The sequence below is a fragment of the Hakea prostrata genome, chromosome 1, assembly GCF_041222555.1.
Source record: "Hakea prostrata isolate BN-2017 chromosome 1, UWA_Hpros_2, whole genome shotgun sequence".
NCBI lineage: Eukaryota > Viridiplantae > Streptophyta > Magnoliopsida > Proteales > Proteaceae > Hakea > Hakea prostrata.
In genome coordinates this window covers 72,942,896-72,964,639 of record NC_142600.1, presented here as the reverse complement: position 1 = coordinate 72,964,639, position 21,744 = coordinate 72,942,896, and the positions used below count along the sequence as shown (strand labels likewise).

The following is a 21,744-nucleotide window of genomic DNA, read 5'->3' as shown; positions in this document are numbered from 1 at the left end:
ACTAAGTAGTATTGGTCACTATTTGGCATTACGTAAACTAATGCATTTATGGTTGTTTTGATTGACAACCTCTATATGGTATCAAAACCCATGATGGTTAAATAATTGTGTTACACACTATGATGGAAAAAAAAATTGTTTATATTTAAATGAAGATGATATTATTGCTTAAATAGTATAGATTAATTCTGTCGCTAAGGAACTGAAGTACATTTTCCTGTCTCAGTTGATAAAGTTTATAAGCTAGGTGAGTTTCCTATATTGTTGAGTAGGAATAATCATTGATACTTTACTAATCTAAATAAGGCCTAGAAACAAATGAAATTATTAGAAAAATTGCATATCCAAATGTGGATCCACATACATGTCATAAATGCCGTAATCAGTAAACAAAGATCCTCTACCCATCAAGGTAGAGATTTGTGCTCTCCTCACACTTCTTCCATATACAATATGAGTGGGCTTACCTTTAAGTTCTGATAAAATGAATTAAAGGTGAGACCCCAATGGATCCCATAATACATACAATTAATGCCCTACATTCCATAATACGTCATAAATATCCTACCCAGTAAACAAAGATTCTCTATCCATCAAGATAGAGGTCTGTGCTCCCTTACACTTCTTCACTATATAATATGAGTAGGTTTACCTCTAAGTGCTGATAAAATAAATTAGAAGTGGGTACCCAATGGAACCCATAAGGTTGTGTTTGATTCCGTAATTCTATTGAATCAATATTATAATTATGTTTCTAGGGAATCATGATTATGTAGAATTAGGTTTTATGAATTCATATTCATAATAAAATAACCGATTGGTACTTCTCCTGATTTTGACAAGTAAATTTGTTTGAAAACTGTTTGATTACCCTAATTCATCCGGAAAAATCATTTGGTTACTATGATTTTATAAATGGATACATAGAACCTAAAAATCACTTGCAAATCATTTTTATTAATTTATCATATTTAAATAATTATATTTTTTCACCCTTAAAGAAAGACCATTAGCTATAGGTTAATATTTTATTAACCATTGAAGTGTAAATTAATATGCAATACCATCCATTATTGTTACAGCAACAACTCTTTCTTGATTGCTAGCCAAGACACAAGCAGGAAAAGAAAGACAAACGATACCTTAAAAACACTAAAGGGTATATTTCACCCCTACAAGCACTTACGTACTGCCTTCCCTGTTGCTTATTTCCTTGTTGCAGAAATAAACTCTGAAAGAGAGAAGGCGATGAACCCAACAAGGAGTGTAACCCAGATTGCTAACATGCCTAACTGGACAGGCAAAAACATGCCTGTCTCCCTACTGGCGAAGGCACTTCGAATCTGCTGGTGTATGTTGCTGTTGCAAGCACTGACTAGTTGCCAAAACGGAGGAACACTTACGTAGCAAATTCATTAATTAACATGAACTGTGAAATAGAACGATATCATTTCTGGTTGGTTAACATTGATCGCCTGAAGCTTATCAAGCAAAGTTAGAACAATATCATACCCTTCCCAACTTCAAGATTCCCATCCCAGAATATCCATTTCTCAATCTTATTTCTTGATTAGATTCTTCACCATAGCTAATTTCTTCCTCCTCAAATTTCAGAAACAATCAGAACCCACCCCCAAAAAAAAAAAAAACCCTAATGAAGTAACCTCAAGTCTCACGAGCCAAGGCGAAAGAATTAAAAAAGAAAATCTAAAAATCATTAAGAACTCAGACTTCCTAATCCTCATTAACAGAAATCTCCACCAACAGTAAAACCGACCTCCATGAAAGATCTACAATTTTTTATTCAAAAGATTTCCATTAATGCAACAGACGCACAGAGGATAAAGGTTTGGCAATGGAAGAAGAGAGGTACAACTATAACACAAAGTGAGGCCTTGTGATTCCATGGAATCACATGTATTTATAGCATGGTTTTAATTGGGAGATTCTATTTGAAATCACCTATTGATGTGTTTTTCATAAAATCACTCTTTTTACATTAAATTGTAGAATCACTTGAGTCTATGGAATCATGTGGATTCTAAGAATATTTTGAACCAAATGATTTATTGAATTTGGAATCACAACTCTTTGGAATCTGATTCTAGAGAATTGTAGAACCAAATGCAGCCTAAAGCAATCAATTAAGCTTCTTCTTTTTCCCTGGTAGAAATCACTTAAATTTTAATATAGAATTTGGTGGAACAAATAGAATTATATAACTGCGAGGGCAAGAAGAGTATGGAGAAAAGATATTAACCTCAGTATCATCTAACTGCTTCTGCAAATTGTCCAGTTCCTTCTCCAATTCCTTCTTTGAATTTCTTTAAAGAGAAAAATAAAAATAATTCAAGGATAACTAATCTGATTAAATTTAAATGTATAAACAAATTGAAGAAACATGGTAGATCATGGTTCATACTCTTTGGTTTGTAGAATCTGTTGGGTCAGAATCAATCTTATGATGATTCCTCAACAAACACCTTCTCAATATCTGCAAATATGGAAGTAGAAAATGATCTTATTATGAATTTAAATAAAACCATAAAAAAATATTAAAAAAAAAAAAAAAAAAAAAAAAAGAAGAAGAAAGGAACACCATGAGTTGGATCTTACTTTATCTGTCATGAACTTCCCGCTGAATTTCTTCTCAACACTCAGTTTTGAAAGTCGCAATACCACCTGATTTAAATCACTAAATATAACAAAATAAAAAGAGAGAAGATCATAAAGGGCTTCTGTAGAATTAAGAATTTAGGTTTAACCCCAGGTTAGGAAAGAAATCAAGCATTTTTTACGTTCTCCCCTAATCCCAAGTGACTATAAAAAATGAGAAAGAAGCTAAAGATTCAGAAGTTGGAAGATGCAAATAAGAGAGAAGAAACACAGTCAACACGCAGTGCAACTTTGCTGAAGGAACTAAAGAAGATTGAAGAACTATTAGATGTTTCGTAATTTGGATTAGGGGAGAATGTGAAAAATGAAAATCTGATGGGTCTTCAATCTTCTTCAGTTCCTTCACCAAAGTTGCACCATCTTCTTTCTTGTATCATCCAACTTCTGAATCTTTACCTTCGTCCTCATCTTTCATAGTCTCTTGGCCCTTTCAGCTCCTTCCCAGCTAAAATTTTATAATGTTGAACCAGCGACCTTGATTTCAAATTTAAAGGTGAAACTATGCATTTGAGAGACAGAGAAACCTTACCTGGTTTTAAGTATTAATTATTACATTTAATAATATATTAACTCAATATTTAATGATGTATTCACTCAACCTTCACACTACCTTAATTATTAATATTATTAATATTATTAATTACATTTACTGATATATTTACTCAGTCTTTACATACCTTAATTACTATTATTCATTACATTTAATGATGTATTCACTCAATGTTCACATTACCTTAATTACTAGTATTATTCATTACATTTAATGATGTATTCACTCAATGTTCACATTACCTTAATTATTACTATTATTCATTACATTTAATGATGCATTCACTCACTGTTCACACTAGTGGAACTTACTTTTTGTATTTTGGAAAATGACAAGATTCTTATTTTTTTTTTTTTGGGGGGTGGGGGGATCAATGTGGGTATCTCCTTTGCAGTTTTCAAATCGTGATACCTGGCTTTTTTAAGATCCAGATTCCATGGTTGTGATCTTTTCCATCCTTGTAACCCTAACCATTGAATCTTAAATATACCATGTGTCATGATCAAGAGTCGCATGGATATGAGAGAGAGAGAGAGAGAGAGAGAGAGAGAGAGAGAGAGAGAGAGAGAGAGAGAGAGAGAGAGAGAGAGAGAGAGAGAGAGAGAGAGAATTTAAAAGTCTCGATCCTCTACCCATCAAGGGAGAGAGAGAGAGAAATCTTACCTAGTTACTTAGGAGTTTAGATTATCTACCCGTTGTGCTTGCCTCACACCCCCTCCATCATACATTGGAAGTGACCCACATTTAAATGCTAATAAAATAAATTAGAGGTGAAATTCATTATTTAATACAGTTTGTTAAGTACTATTCATTTTCTTTAATAATGCGTTCACTTAATGTTCACACTTGCCAACCTTACTTTTTAATGTTTTTAAAGGTGATAAGATTCTAAACTTTTGTTTGATGTAGTGAAGGTGTCTGTGATACATCTCTCAGATCGTAATATGTGGCATCCTTAAGATCTAACGGTTATAAATCTCTTTCATTATTGTAATTTCTTTTTATAATGAAAAACCTTCAATAAAAGTTAGGAATTACAGTTACATAATAGATGCATATTGTAGTTTGTGTCTGCCATAGTAGCTAGCCAAGTAAAAGTTTTTTGGAGGGTTAGGGATTTAAACTGACAATATAGGTTTGAATACAATCCTTTAGGTCAATCAATAAAGTAATAAGATTTAAAGGCCAATTTGGATTGGTCATCTGGAGATACAGTTGAACCAAGGCTTCATCATTGCACCATATTTTTTGTACTTTAACATGCTGTTGAGTTGCAAAATTGAGTCCATATTGTATTCCATAGACTATAGCCTATGACTTTCTCCTTTTGTTGATAATGCATTTATTTAAGGCCTGTTTGGTTACATGAGTCTGGAGATTTCAAATATCTAGAGATTTCAAATATATAGACTTCAAATCTATGGAGTTATAATTTATAAAATTAAGTGTTTGGTTGTAGAATGAAATCTGTGAATTCATCCTAAAAATTTATTTGATCGACATGATTTTTGTGAATGTACAATTGTATAGCTTTTTTGAAATCTCTAGATTTCACCTCTTACCCATAAATCTACAGATTCACCTTTTTACACTAAAAACGTGAATCTGTAGATTTCATGAATCTAGAGATTTTTACAACCAAACGGGTATAATTCTCAGATTCATGAATCCAGAGATTTGAAATCTCTAGATTCATGTAACCAAACAGGCCCTTAAGTGTTGTATTTTCTCATTCCAAATAACCCCAATACTTCAAGTTACTCTTTCTAGCCTTGAGTTATATACCCTTGCACATAATAAGATACGTAAGTATATGCCTTTGATATTATCACATTTACATATATTCACATTTTCACTCTGCATATCCTGTGTTTCTTGAGTTTCAGAAGACATCGTGGGTGAGAGTTGAAGTTCCACCACCCATTTAGAAATGGATTGTAGCACCATTCCAAAGTTTGGTGGTTGGTTAGAAAAGGTAGCAAAGTTCCTTTCCTTCTAGACAAAATAGCAGGTAATGATGAAAATTGATAGTCCATCTCCTTGTTGGGTTATCAATCCTCCAATCTCGAAATATAGTCTCATCATTGTAATTATAACCATTGAGTCTTAAAATATCATGTGTCACGAGCCATGTTGGTATCAAATCATTGAATGTATATTGTCTGGCATAAAATTAATCTTGGCTAAGTCTACATGAATTTTGACAATGTACTTTGTGGTGATACATTAGAGTCAAAATGTGGTAATCTAATTTTTGTTTTCTAGATAAAAGATAAATTTTATTATAAAAAAAGGATTAATTACTGTTGCTCCTTGTACTTTGATTGTATTACTACTTTATCTCCTGCACTTTTTAAAATTATTAATTCTACCTTTAACTTTGTCTATGACTCTATAGTCACTACTCACTAATGCCCCCTACCGTTAAGCTCTGTTAGTTTACTGATGATGTAAACATCTTTGTATTTTTTCAAAACCCCTAAAATAACTCTAGAATTATCTCTTTATTTATTTACCCTTTTGTCAAATTATAATACTTAATTAATTATGGGAACAAATTAACCTTAAATCTGTTTCTTCTCTCAAAAGAAACCATTGAATAAAGAAAAGAATTGATCGAATAAACTCATAAGAGAAACTACAGATAAGGAAATATCGAACTCAATTCAAAGCTGAAAACTGAAAATCACCTAATATACGCTAATCATTGTGCATGTTACCAAATTTTTTGTCAATTAACATCTTATATGCTAATTTTGTTGTAAAACTTCTATCATTGTGATGAAAAATTTAAGTCAAGCTTGAGAGTTTCAAAAACCATAAGCGTGTAATCCCACCAACCCTTGAATTAAATTCTCAAAAGAAAACAATATGAAAAAAAATTTAGGACAATGACACATGAAAATCCATGTGATTTATATTTTCCACAGCAACAACTAGACCCTCATTAATAAGTATCATGCTACAACTGTTGTTGTAACTTAAATTTATAATGCAAAATAGTTTGTCTTCATCACAATGACATTCTAATGGCGTTAGGAACAAAGAAGCAAAATCTCAAGAGGTAATTCATTCACAAAGTTTCTTAATTTGGGTCTTCACCACATTTTAAATGGAGACAATTGGTACTCTTTTAAATCCAAAATTGATTCTTCAAAACAAGAATTTAAGGATATAATTGACATTCAATATGATTTCTATAAATAATGGCAGTGTCGCATCTTTTTTACTTCTAAATTTTAATGAAGGGTGAAATAGACTTTACATATTCAATGTTAACAACCACTTAACACCGTCAGAAGTGAGGGGGCAATAGAAATTTCATAAAGAATGAGGCTTGATTAGTAATAAAACCAAAGTATATGGGGCAATACTAATTATCCAAAAAAAAAAAGATAAAAAGAAAAGAGAATACTATACTTTAGGTTCATGCTAATAGAAAAAACAAACTTTTTCAATTGGAGTGAAATTAAAATAATGAACTAAGCGACATGCATGATAATTAGGGTTGTAATGGATCAAGTTGGGCTAGGCTTTTTAAAATCCTAACCTTGACCCTAAATATCCTAACCTGACTTTGTCCTTTGCCCCTTATCCTATAAGGCCAGCTCAAGCCTAACTAGTTAGACAATTAAACCTTAATCTTAACCTTGACCCTTTTGACAAAATAATTGTACAATTGCAGTTCCATACTATTGCCCTACTTTTACCAAGAATAACCTACGATGGTAGGAGCTCATATGGTTAGATGCTTAACCTTAATATGTCATTGAGCCTAACCAGGGCCACCCTAACTCTAGCCCTAACCCGCCTTAGGCTCAAAATTTTGAACTCAAATCCTATTTTGGCTCAGGACCACCCTAATGATGGTGCCATTTGTACATATTTCTTTATGTAAGATGTCACAAGATATATGGACGAGATAGAAGAAAATTAAGTTGGTCAACGAAGACATCAATTCTAATACAAACGATACCTTAGAACCAGGCTTGGGAAAGACAGGGGCAGAACTCCCCCATTCCGAATTTTTTAAAATTTCTTAATAGAAAGCCCTTTTGGCCCTTTTTTTGGCCATCTGGTTCTCTTTTCAGTGTGAAATTTCAGCACTTGGCCCCCCTTGTTGGAGAATTTTTTTAAGGATCAATATAAATGATTGAAGTATGTCTTTAATGATACATAAATATTTGGCTAGAGCGGCTCTTGTATAACTAGCTAGGTATTGTATTGTAGCAGGTGAGTCTGTCGTTTTTGCTACCACAATGGTGTATTCCATCGCCCCCTTTCTTGGAAACCAGTCACTACCTTAACCACATAAAATGTTTTTTGACCAACAACTACATAAACACATTACATCTTGCCCATTTTTGATTGACAATAGTATCTCTGGCTACTACCATATTACCCATTTGTCTATCCCTAATAATTAATTCTCGTTGACTCTGTCCTACATGAATCAATTGAATCAATTGCGTAAAAGCCCCATTTGAAGAGGTTTATATATGAATGCCTCCAAATAATACTTAGGGTTGGAGATTCGTTAATTGAGATTGAGAAGCAAAAATTTCACCTTTGCCATCAATAGGTTTCACGAGAGCATTTATAATACGGACATTTGAACCCGAACCCCTCCCCCCAACCCAAAAAATAAAAAAAGAAAGAAAAAAAAAAGGAGATTGAATACTGCGCACAAGATAAAACTTGTGATTGGTAGTAAAACATCGATTCTTCTGTTGACGCTTTTCTATCTTTACAGATTTCTCGAGATACCTTCTTACGAATTTTTTATGTTTTAGCATAAAAAACTGCCTCTAGTTTAGGTGGGCAACCTAGCAAATAGGTATCCACAAGGATTAGCTTCGACTCTTTGAACGGTACTATAAGAATAGGTACTAAACACCCTCCGTAATAGTATGAGTTTCCATTGCAATGACATATTTTGGTTCATCCATTTTTCTCATATAATCTCATATACGAAAGGGCCATTTCCATTTTTATCGTGCCACCTGTTAAAATAAGATCTATTTGTCGAGGGCTCAATCTTGGTATCAGTCCATAACAATCAAAGTCGAATCGTGAGTCTGTTAATGAAGCAAATTTCAATACAACAACAATTGGTACTATAGAGAAGCGGCCATAAACTAGAGAGAATTCATAACTGTCTCAAGGCGAGATGGTTGAGATCAATGTGCTGAGAGTGGCGATGCCCGCTAGGTATTCTTGTTCAAACCTGCAATCTTCTTGGCAGTTGAGGGATACCACTAGGGGAAGAGAAGAAGATACTTCGATATGAGACATTGTTGCTGTCATGTTTTTGCGCTGCCGTTGATTGCCAGCAACATTGCTGGCAACTCCTTCGCCTTCTTCTTCTTCAGTAATCCTCTGCTTCACCTCCTCCATCAATGTTGCTCATGCTGATTTGACATCACTTAAAAGCTTATACTCTTCATCTCCATCTCTCCCTCCTACCCTTTTCAAGGGTTTTTGCACTTGTTTTTCCTGCGTTGCTTTCTCTTCTTCCCATGCATATTTTTAACGCTCGTTGTAATAATGTTTGAAAGTATATCTATGAAAACCATCAATCAAAAGTAAAGAATAATTTGAACATTGCAATTTAAAATGTGCCAAAATTTTCCAACTCATTAGAAACTCATAAGTAAATGTTATTACATGTTTCAACATGAGACTAATGATGACAAGCCTATCAAGTTCTAGTTCAAGAATGCAAATATTAAACAGGAGGTGGTAATGGTCAGCCTTTCTTAATATCTCCATCTTTTTTACTCGTACTTGCTATTTGATTGGCATCGCTGCACATTATTCAACAACAACAAGAGAAATCGAATTATAAGCAAAAGAGATTTTAATTTCTTTCTTTCTTAATAAATAAACTAAAAAAAATGTAATTTACAAAAGAAATATAACTTTTTATTTTTAGGTAAACAATGAAATATTACTGTTAATAACATTAAATTACTCAATCTAAACAAATGGAAGATGAGGAGCTACCTTTCCTTTTGAAGATTTGTCTCGTTAGTGGTCTTTGAGGAGCGCCTCCTTGGGGCTGTGGTTGACTACAAAAATCAAGAAGAGCTATCAAACATTTTCTCTCGATCAACTAATGTAATATTTATTACAAAATTTTTCTTTCTAGCTATTATGCTAATGGAATATAATGTCTTACTACTTGACACATTACAAGTACATGGGATTGTCTATGTGATACATGACCAATATGCATTTCAGTACAATATCAGCTCAAAATGGAAATAGGAAGCCCCTTAGGATAACTAAGACAAAAGAACACTCAACAATTATTATTCAATTGTACTTTAGAAGCAATTTTTTTTACGATGTTTGTATAAACTTATGTATTTCCTGGCGGTTTAGATTAGCCGCTTCTATATGGCTTTACACTTATATGAATATAGTGGTGATTTAAATTGACCGCCCTTTTATGGCATTGTACTTAGATATATAGCGGCAATTTGGATTTACCGCCACTATCTGGTATTATTTTTATGTGTTTATGACGGTTTAGATTCACTACCTCTATATGGTATCATCCAAAGTTTTTAAAACTTTCTACGTTAAATGATTGTGTTACATACCATGACGGTAAAAGAAAACCGTCAATATTAAATCCATCGCCAAAGAATTGAAGTACCTTTCCTTGTTGAAGTTGATGAAGTTTTTCGGATAAGTGAATTTCAATATCATTGAGTTGAGAAAAGTCATTGACATCTGATGGATCCATAAAAGGCCTGAAAACAGATGAAATTATTAAAAAAATCACATACCCAAAAGTGGATTCACATGCATGATAAATGCTAAATCTAGTAAAAAGGCTCCCACATTTAGCAAGATTTGCAGAGGATCATATAAAATAAAAATATAATTAATAAGCATTAGCTAGATCTAATAAGTTAAGAGGATTTTCATGCATAGGTGCATAAGAAATGAGCAGCCTATAGTGAATACAACCATTATAGTTTCAACTAAATAATAATAATAATAATAAGCTCATCACCTGCTAGAAAAAAAGATAAAACCATTAGATATATATACTTACAATTTATTTTTAATGCAATCTGCAAATAAATATGAATTCAGATTTGAATATGAATCCAGAAAAAAAAAATCATTCGCCCAGAAATAGTTAAACAAGAATTTTCTACGACATTGAAAATTCGATACTTCGATGAAACCAACAATTAAGCTCTTTTTAAAAGTTATTCCATGCATGGTAGAAATCAGTTGAGTTTTAATACAGAATTTGGTGGAGCAAATACTATTGTATAACTGCATGGGCAAGAAGAGTATAGAGAAAAATATTAACCTTAGTCTTTTCTCAGTATCATCTAACTGCTTCTGTAAATTGTTCATTTCCTCCTCCAGCTCCTTCTTTGAATTTCTGCAAAGAGAAAAACAAAAATAATTGAAGAATAACTAATTTGATTAAATTTAAATGTATAAACAAATTGAAGACTCGACATGGTAGATCATGGTTCATACTCTTGATCAGTAGAATTTGTGGTGTCAGAATCCATCTTATGATGGTTACTCAATATGCACTTTCTCAATGCCTGCAAATAGGAAAGTAGAAAATCTTATAACAAACGTAAAAAAAAACGATAGGAGGGAAAAGAAAAAAGGAAGAATACTATAAGTTGGATCTTACTTTATCTGTCATAGATTTCCTGCTGCATTTTTCCTCAACACTAAGTCTTGAAAGTCGCAATACTGCTTGAGTTAAATCGCTGAATATAAACAGAAAAGATCATGAAGGGTTGTTGTAGAAGTAAGAATTTAGGTTTAAACCCAGAAAAAGAAAGAAAAGAATCTGGGGATTTGACTCACTTGTCTGAATTTGTATACAAAGTTGGGTTGCCACTTTGATCCGGGGAGAACGTTAAGAATGCAAGATCCGATGGTTCTTCAACTCTCTTTAGCTCATTCAGCAAAGCTGCGTTCCGCTTAACATATGCTTCTACTCTCTTTCGTGCATCTTCTAACTTCTGAATTTCTAGCTTGTTCTTCATCTTTCACAGTTCTTCTCCAACAAGTCAATTGCCCTTTTCACTGCCCACCACCTTAACACTTTTTATATGAGCAGTGAACCAAGGACCTTGATCTTAAACTTAAATATGATACTATCCATTTGAGAGAGAGAAAGCTTACCTCTTTATTAGTATTATTTATTACATTTAATGATATATTCATTCAATGGCAGTTATTCGTATTATTTATTGCATATATTCATTCAATGTTCACATTAATAAAACTTACTTTTTATATTGTGAAAGGTGATAAGATTCTGAATTTTATGTTTGACTCATATGTTTCATGTGTAGTTATTTTTCCTTTTTTTTTTGATAATAAAACAGAAATTTATAACCGAATTAAGCATTAGAAATACATAAAGTAGTAGCATAGGCCGAGATATGGCCAGATTTCAACCCCAATTTGGTGTCTACCATAATTTGATGCCAATAAATACAATGGTTGGTTTTGCCTAAAGCCTCGTCTAAATTGGTTGGCACATACTCGACTGTATAAAGGCAAAATTGAAATTTTAAAACATTATTTTAGGGTCTGTTTGGTTACATGAGTCTAGAGATTTTAAATATCTAGAGATTTCAAATCTATAGATTTCAAATCTATGGAGTCATCATTTATAAAATTAAATGTTTGGTTGTCGAATGAAATATGTTGATTCATCCTAAAAAACTATTTGATCGACGTGATTTTTGTGAATGTGCAAATGTATAGCTTTTTTGAAATCTCTAGATTTCACCTTTACCCATAAATCTACAGATTCACGTTTTTAGTGTAAAAAGGTGAATCTCTAGATTTCATGAATCTAGAGATTTTTACAACCAAACGAGTATAATTCTCAGATTCATGAATCCAAGGATTTGAAATCTCTGGATTCATGTAACCAAACAGGCCCTTAAACAATTAAACCAAAATGAATATGCACAAGGACAATAAACATCATTATAAAATACTAGTATACAAATACAACTAACTATATACTTGTGCTTGTACCATCTGTATCATGTCAATACCAATTACTATGCCTTGGTGGATCCATCTTCCGTGAATCCTATGACTCATGTGCGAAGGTCAAAGGCCCCCAAAGGCTACAACTATGAGCTTCTCCTCCATCATATTCATGACATTTTATGTTGATGGTTTTGAGGTACAGAGAAACGATATGTTTGTAATTGGCGTCATATATTGTTGGAAAACTACTCCCATCAAGAGGGAAATTAGAATAATGGAAGAGAGTCAACAGACCCTACTGAGTGTGGAGGTGGTGGTGGTGCATACGATGGTGGGTCTAGTGGTATACTGTATTCGTATATTGCCTCCAAAATACCAGCTGTCCTTGAGCCACTAGGAGGGATAATCGGGACACTGATGATGATGACCCCAACCAACATAACCTCCAGAAGTAGATGTGGTCCATATGGAGCCTCTAAATCATTCAAGCTCATGGATGATCCACCATTGTACCCAAAGTAGTGCAAACTCCTGGAAGATTAATATGTACCATCGTATCTATGAGCGGGAGGATACCATAACCATATGGTTGAGGAATCTTATACAAGAGATGCATCATCCACAAAAGGATCCTACAACCATATACATTGACAATAAGTCAGCGCTCTCTCTCACAAAGAATCTAGTGGCCCACAATAGAACTAAACACATTGACACAAAGTACCACTTTATACGACTGTATGTGAAAGACAACAATGTGAAGCTGGTATACTGTCAAACTTAAGATCAAATTACAAATATTTTTACAAAGCCGCTCAAAACCAAAAGAAATTAAGAGCACAACTTGGCATGACAAGCCCGGTTTGAGGGGGAGTGTTGAAGTTCAAACCGACTTGTGAAAATTGTAGAAACCTGACACCTAGCAAGGATGATGTCAATAATGATATCAAAAAGTCATAGAAATTTGAACAAACAAGAAGAAGATTGAAGATATCATAGAATCTTGAAGAAAGAAGAAGAACTTTGAAGAAAGCCTTAGAATTTTGAAGAAAGTAGAAGAATCTTGAAGAAGCTTGTAGAACTCAAAAGAAATATGAAGAATCTTGAAGAAAGTTGTAGAATTTTGAAGAAAGGAGAAGAACTTTGAAGAAGAGTATAGAATTCCAAAGAACGTTGTAGAATTTGAGGAAGATAGTAGAGATTTAAAGAAACATATAGAAAGCCGAAGAAGAGTGTAGAAGATTACTGAAAGCAAGAAATTATTATTTTATTCATCAAGAAATTATTATTTTATTCATCTTTGTCGATTTTTATAGAAATGAATCCCACCCCGATTTGTAATGAAATTATGAGAGGTGTTGAGTTTATTTGTTCTTAGTATAGTTCTAGTTTTTATCCAGCTCTATTTCTTGTGAAGTATATTTTCTTAAGTGTGTTATACTACCACTCCACTGCGCCAACACCCTCCAAGATCATGGACCCTATCACTCCCGACAAGTTGTCCATTAGATCGAAATGGCCGTATGATGACCACGATGAAGCTCACCAGTATGAATGTCATCTTAGGTGGCATGCGTGTACTAAGCCTCTCCAGTGTATCTCTCCGGGGGATGCTGTGTCTCTGATAATGAAACAGGTAATCACTCATGTATTCCTCCACCACCACTAGGACCATCGTCATCATCCCTCCGAGTCTGACTGGGACTCGGAGCAAGGGTGTCATCTGGATTGTCCTCGCGTGTGCCAAGTTCCACCATCCAATCCTCATCCATAGTGGTAGTAGCTGCCTATGCATGTGCATGCCCCTCTTGAGATGCCATATACTCATCTACATCAACTTTTGTAGCTTGAGCAATACATGGGTCTAGCTACCTCCAGACTGGTCTAACACCAAGTCACCCCTGTCCAACCAATCAATGAGGAGACGATGTTTATTTGTAGTGACCTCGATGATATTGTTGAATTGGATGTCCTTCTCTTGTGAACTACGGTTAGCATTTATTATGGCATGCTCTATCTTCAACCTCATGTTGTAATGGCAATACATGAGGTCATTTAGGTTTTGACTTCCCAACCTGTTCCTCCTCTTGGAGTGAATCATGCCAAATGTAATCCCGTTCCTCTAGCACCTAGAGGTATAGCAAGTATGGGAGAGGATCTTCACTGCCACTCTTTGGAGGTTCTCTGCATCATCGCCATATAGAATTCACCACTTAGCTGCATTATCACAAATACATTAAGTTAATTCTTTAATGCTTAATAAAAAAAAAATCATACATATATGCAAAATGTAATAATAATCATGCATCTAACTTGGATCATAACTTTGTCGACTCTATATAGAAGCATCTAAACCAAAAGAACGCAAGTGCATCCCTAAACATCTTTATCTACAATTATTTGTATTGATGGTTAGCTAAATTCTTTCAAAAATAAAAAACAAGTACTAAGTTCTAAATCCCTTATATCTCATTTCTATGTGACAATTTGACTGGACCACTGGGTTTGGCTCCTACTTTGAAATAACTTGTATGACGATATTGAATAGATTTGACCTCAACCCCAAATTTTTGCTATAATGATATTGAGATTGAGATAATAGGCTATACAATTCACAAACTCATAGTTCTAGACTTAACGTTGTGATTGAATGAATTACTAATATCTACTATAGTCAAATTAATAATCCACACTAATTAACTTATCCACCCTATGCATTGGATGCATTAAATGAGCGGTCCATCGTTTATGCATAATATTCATATGTAAGTAGTGTGACCTCTGAGGTTTGCTCTTTGTATGGTTATCTTCATGCGCTCAAGGGCTATATAAATGTGGGGCATAGTGCCCCCTTCAGGGATGAGTCAACCATACGCAAGACCTTGATTATGGGCTCCAAGGTCTCGAGCACAATAATCACATTCCTCTAGAACTCATCAAATGCAATCGTTGCTCGTGCTATGTGCCCAATATTCATACTGAATTTTCACAAACACATTAAATTAGTAACAGATACTACATACTAGATATTCATAGTATAAATGTATAAGAACTTGTTAAATGAAATAATAGATAGAAACAAAATCCTTACTTGGATCCAACCTATGAAAACCACTCTTCGATGCAAACATCGCTCTAAGGCTTGCCTTCCTCTCCCAGATACTATGGAGGGCGACAAAATTCGTGGTGAATCTCATCGGATGGGGTCGCACCAACTCACCCTCACATGCTCACCTCATTATATCCAGAGCAATGTTATGATTATAGATGAAATTAGTTACCTGTCTGGCCCTCTCCACTATGGTCTGGATAATAGTGATCTTACGGATTTCCTTTAACAAGAGGTCGATATAGTGAGCTGTGTAGGGTCTCCAATAGAGATTATACCCATGTGTATTCATTAATACCTTAACTTCTTAAAGTTGGAGCCAGTCGATAGCAATTTGCACCACATTAGTCTTCCCAATCTCATCAATAACATCCAGCAGTCCAAGTATATACTTATGGTATTTTGTCTAGCTAGTAGTATCTACAGATTTCACAAAAATTGTCCTCTTATCACAATACACCATAAAGTTGATAATAGACTTTTTTGTCGGACCGGTCCATTATGAAATCTCCCAAGATCCTAACCCAAAAATTCTCATTGTAGGTCCAAAAATCTAGAATGCGGGAAGAAGGAAACTGTGGGCCATCCAGGTAGAGACCATTGGGTTGGATTTCGAACCAATGGAAGTAGATGGAGATGATGCTGGGAGTTAGGAGTTCTGTCAGAGTTTGGAAGGAGATCTAACTTGGACGTTAAAGGACTTGGGATAAGACCCTTGTATAGTATAGAATAGGAACTAGGGCAGAGCATAGGCTTTCAGGCCGGTGAAAAAAGGGCAATTTTGGAAATTATTTTTGAAGCCCTATTTAATGTGTTTTTGTTCTATAATGTGTCATTATTGTAACAACCCCCGTATTTCTAACCTAGAATCCATATTGCAGGTTCGATAACCCAAAGGTCAAGCCAGATTAAGTTGTGGAGTATTCGGATTGAAGTCCATGATCCATATCCTGAGTCCATGGATCTGGATTCTCTTAATGAAGATCCTGCCTTGCTGGGAAAGTGGATTTCCAGTCAGAGTCAAGAGGTGTTTGAAGATGTCTGGATTGAAGGTAAGACGTCCCCCACATGTTGATTAGGTTAGGTTGGAGTTGGGGATCAACCCTTTGAGCAAAACACCCAAGTATTGAAAAGTACTAGGGGGCGGTTGCTTAAGGCGGTTGGTTGATTGGTCAATCAATTGCCCCAAGCGACTGCCTAGTCTCCTTGCGAGATTTTTGCCCTAATTTGCTCTTTGTTCTCTATATATAGTAAAACCCTGACCTTTTTACTCATTATTTTACTTGGGATTGCTGTTGTGGACGGTTAGGAGGCAGAGAGCACGTGCTGGAAGGTGAGAGAAGCGTGGATTGCGAAGTAGAACCAATCCTTTGTCTGTTTTGCGAATCTTGAAGAGGTAAGTGATCTTCACTCACTCCATTCTCTTCCCTCATCTTTTGGAATGGTGTAGATCTATTTCCTTTTTGTTGGTAGTAACTAAATTGTATTGGTTCTATTCCCTATCACTGATTTTGAGAAGATCCTGTCCGAAAACGGATCCTTGCATTCGAATAAAGGATGGATCTAATCAAAGGAGATGACTTAAATTATGAATCTTTAGAATTTTAGGTTGTTGATTCGCACCTTTGTTATTGACTTCTTAAGAATGAAATTCAGACTTAAATCATCCCGAAATCGGATTAAAATTAGATGATTGAATGTTAGAATTTGGACTTGTAGACTGTCTGTAATAGGGGCGGTCGATTGACCCAAGTGACCGACTGGGTCACAATAGCTCTGTGAAGTTTGTCTTTGCTCTGATTTGACTCATGTCTTCTATATATTCTTTTAACCTTATGCTTAAGTATTCACTGAGTTTGCTGGAAGTGTTGTGGGTGAAGTTTAATTACATTCTAGTAAGCTTTTACGTATTTACAGGTAATGACACACTTTCTTATTTATATGTAATGACATACTGTCTGATAAATGGTATATTTCTTACACTCTCCATTGTTCATATAACTTGTCGTAGTTGTATAAGTCATTGAACTAATATTGAATGAATGTTGTATGTGATGTTTCTATATCCTTTATTACAATGTGATATAGATTGAATGATTATGATACAACGATGGATGATGTGATGTAGTAGCGATGGAAGAGTATCCAATTGGGTATCCATTGCTTGGAATATCAGAGGGCTATGGTATGGGACACAAGCTCACTGATGCCTCCAGCACTATCATGACTACTAGATGCCATACCTAGAAAGTCTAGATTGCATGGCTAGGAACCCTTACATGCTACTACCCTTTCAGTAGGGGAATTGAAATCGAATGACCCGTAATAATAGTGATGTGACTTTGTTTTATCCTACAATGGTAACCAGTCCGTGCGGAGACTCAATGGTCCACTATTGATCATACAATGGTATGGTTGCATATATTAGGGTTTGGGCTCATGGACATCCAAGGAGTGGCTAGGGAGTCATGAGAGCATTTGCCCCAATAATATATGGATGATCATAGGGTTAGGGAATAGAGTTCAAAAGCGGTAGCCAATTCGTGAGGGTTTTCATTCCTAGGTAGAGAAGGATACGGAACCAAGTTGGTTGTACCATATGGGGAAGTACTTGGACTTCATGTAATATGTTATCGTATGACCTTGTATTGGATTAGAAACCCCCGACATGCGCAAGTACTCATGCCAATGGTCGTGGTAAGAGAGTGTTGACTTAAACCCCAGCCATGGTTGACTGATGAGGACTGAACCCTTTTACCCGGGATCCTACAAAGGTAATCAGTCCATGAGGGATCAGAGTGACTAGACTTACCTAGAGGAGGATCGGGATCATCTCCCCATCAGGGGAGCACTCTATGCTCCCCGACGGCTTCCCAACCACAAAAATCAGTGGGTCCCACTGGTGAAAAAATAATAATATTTTTTTTCCAAATTTGTTTTTTCACCAGTGGGACCCATTGGCTTTTGTGGTTGGGAAGCCATCGGAGAGCACTCTGTGCTCCCCCAATGGGGAGATGATCCCGATTCCCTAGAGGATTAGCCCATTCTTATTGTCCCACGGCCTAATGGGCTTGGGTTATATTCTCATCCAACACATCTAAATTATGAGGTCTGAATTTCTTGGCAGGGTTGCTTAGTTGGCCAAAGACTGTTGAGTATGACTCATGGTTCACAATCACATTGTGTTGCCAACGGACACGGTGGTCCCACTCCCTAGCGTGTGGGCGGGGGTTTAGGGAGGCCGCCCTTGCGGGAGTGTGCGGACAACGCCTTTGGAGCCTGTAGAGGACTCATGTATCTTTGGGCATTGGAGTTTTTTTATAGTTTGGGCTTGGGCTCATTAATAGTTGTGGCTTTGGGTTTATATATATATATATATATATATATATATATAATCTCTTGTAACAGAGCATCCGTAATAGTTGGTTGAGAAGAATATAGTGAAAAACCTAGGGTTGGACGTATCCTTACATTGAGGTGAAATATGGTAAAATCCATGTCTCTTTCTTTCTTGTTTTTTATTTGATTGTGTGTGATTGATTGCTCTAATCTTAATAAATACCAATGTTTCATAGCACAAGGTTAAAAGTTTGAATCTCCTCTAGGCTAGGTGTGAAACTCCGCCTCCGCCTTATGTTTAAATCATGCGTGATTCCTACCTTTTGAAAACATTTAACAATTTACCTGACGATACAATATTGGTCTGAATTTTTAACCCTCCTTGGAATGTTTGAAAGTATATCTATCAAAACCACCAATAAAATTTAAACAGTAGTTTGAACATCGGAATTTAAAATGTGCCAAAAATTTCCAACTCATTGAAAACTCAAACTAAATGTTATTACATGTTTCAACATGAGACTAATGCTGACAATCCTATCAAGGTCCAGCTCAAGATTGCAAATATTAAACAGGAGATGGCAATGGTCGCCCTTTCTCAATATTTCCATCTCTTTTACTTGTGCTTGCTATTTGACTTAGCATATATCCTGTACATTATTCAAGTACAACAAGAGAAATCAAATAATAAGCAAAAGAGATGTTTTGTCCATATTAAATCTGTCGCCAAATAACTGATGTACACTTTCTTGTCTTAGTTGATGAAGCTTTTTGGCTAAGTGAATTTCCATATCGTTGAGTCGAGAAAAGTCATTGATATCTGATGGATCCAGAAAAGGCCTGAAAACGGATGAAATTATTAAAAAAGTTACATACCCAATACTGGATTCACATGCATGATAAATGCTAAATATAATAAATAGAGCTCTCACATTTAGCAAGATTTGCAGAGGATCATATGAAATAAAAATATAATTAATAAGCATTAGATCTAATAAGTTAAGAGGGTTTTCATGAACAGGTGCATAAGACATGATCAGCATGAATACAACCATTATAGGTTCAACTAGAAGAAAAAAATGATAAGCTTATCACCTGCTAGAAAAAAAAGATAAAACCATTAGATACTTACAATTTATTTTTTAATGCAATCTGCAAATAAGTATGACTTCAGACTTGAATATGACTTCAGATTTGAATATAAATCCAGAAAATAAAAATCATTCGCCAGGAAATAGGTAAACAAGATTTTTCTACAACATTGAAAATTCGATACCTAGATGAAACCAACAATTAAGCTATTGAAAATTCGATACCTAGATGAAACCAACAATTAAGCTATTTTTAAAAATTATTCCATGCATGGTAGAAATCACTTGAGTTTTAATACAGAATTTGGTGGAGCAAATACTATTGTATAACTGCATGGGCAAGAAGAGTATAGAGAAAAATATTAACCTTAGTCGTTTCTCAGTATCATCTAACTGCTGTAATTTGTTCAGTTCCTCCTCCAGCTCCTTTGAATTTCTGCAATGAAAAAACAAAAATAAATCAAGGATAACTAAATTTGATTGTTTTTTTTATAAATACTAATTTGATTAAATTTAAATGCATAAACAAATTGAAGATTCGACATGATAGATCATAATTCATACTCTTGATCAGTAGAATTTGTGGCGTCAGAATCGATTTTATGATGGTTACTCAACATGCACTTTCTCAATACCTGCAAATAGGAAAGTAGAAAATCTTTCAACAAAAATAACGATAGGAGAAAAAAAAAAGAAAAAAAGAATACTATAAGTTGGATCTTACTTTATCTGTCACAGATTTCCTGCTGCATTTTTCCTCAACACTAAGTTTTGAAAGTCGCAATACTGCCTGAGTTAAATCACTGCACATAAAAACAGAAAAGATCATGAAGGGTTGTTGTAGAAGTAAGAATTTAGGTTTAAACCCAGAAAAAGAAAGAAAAGAATCTGGGGATTTGACTCACTTGTCTGAATTTGTATACAAAGTTGGGTTGCCACTTTGATCCGGGGAGAACGTTAAGAATGCAAGATCCGATGGTTCTTCAACTCTCTTTAGTTCATTCAGCAAAGCTGCGTTCCGCTTAACATATGCTTCTACTCTCTTTCTTGCATCTTCCAACTTCTGAATCTCTAGTTCATTCTTCTCTTTTTTGGTAGGAAGTTACTTTACTGAAAGAAAAAACCTCGATTACAAGCCAGTAAATAAGGGTGGGAGGGGTGTTGATAGTTAAGAAGGCTTCTTGGATAAAAGCACTCTCTTTAGCTAATGATTCCGCCACAACGTTAGCTTTGCGTAGGATATGTCTGAACGAACGAAATAGTCTCGATAGACTCCTTGAGGTGAAGGATATCGGCGATGATTGGATAAACCTTCCAAGGTGCATCTGTGAGGTGATTTTGTAGGATACAAATGGGAGCTTGATTATCTGACTCTACCTCAATCTTGGTCAATTTGAAGTCAATCGTCTGATTAATGCTTGTCGGATAACGAGGGCTTCAACCTTCAGGATGTCCTGGGCTTCAATTCCGCGTCCGAAACAGAAGAACATCTAACTCATTCTTCTCACTTGCCCTTTTCACTGCTTACCACCTAACCTTTTTATATGACACTTTTTATATGAACACTGAACCAAGGACCTTTATCTCAAACTTAACCATGATACTCTCCATTTGAGAGAGAAGGCTTACCTAGTTATTAGTATTATTTATTACATTTAATAACATATTCATTCAATGCTAGTTATTAGTATAATTTATTACATTTAATGATGTATTCATTGAATGCCAGTTATTAGTATTATTTATTACATTTAATGATGTATTCATTCAATGCCAGTTATTGGTATTCAATGTTTACGTTTACATTAATAAAACTTACCTTATATATTATGAAAGGTGATAAGATTTTGAATTTTTTGTTTGCTATAATGCTGATATCTCAAGTGTAGTTCTTAACTCATGATACATGACATTTTCAAGATCCAACGACTGTGATCCACCCCGTCCTTGCAATCACAACGATTGAGTCTTAA

General features: G+C 34.8%; 1 protein-coding gene across 1 annotated transcript; it reads right to left on the bottom strand.

Moving 5' to 3' along the window:
• Positions 1-2,267: 2,267 nt before the first annotated feature.
• Positions 2,268-11,265, bottom strand: LOC149029903 (uncharacterized). Its single transcript, XM_089144072.1, has 8 exons — positions 11,084-11,265; positions 10,905-10,983; positions 10,739-10,809; positions 10,563-10,637; positions 9,891-9,987; positions 2,617-2,682; positions 2,423-2,494; positions 2,268-2,324 (listed from the first exon to the last, which is right to left on the bottom strand). The coding sequence occupies exons 1-8, from the start codon at positions 11,263-11,265 to the stop codon at positions 2,268-2,270; spliced, it is 699 nt and encodes a 232-aa protein (XP_089000198.1).
• Between the last annotated feature and the right edge of the window lie 10,479 nt (positions 11,266-21,744).

Coding starts and splice junctions, on each gene's coding strand:
- LOC149029903 (XM_089144072.1), bottom strand. CDS start 11,265: ATGAAGAACAAGCTAGAAATTCAGAAGTTAGAAGATGCACGAAAGAGA. Junction 10,638..10,738: donor ACAAATTCTACTGATCAAGA/GTATGAACCATG, acceptor TTCTCTTTGCAG/AAATTCAAAGAAGGAGCTGG. Junction 9,988..10,562: donor GATACTGAGAAAAGACTAAG/GTTAATATTTTT, acceptor ATCTGTTTTCAG/GCCTTTTATGGATCCATCAG.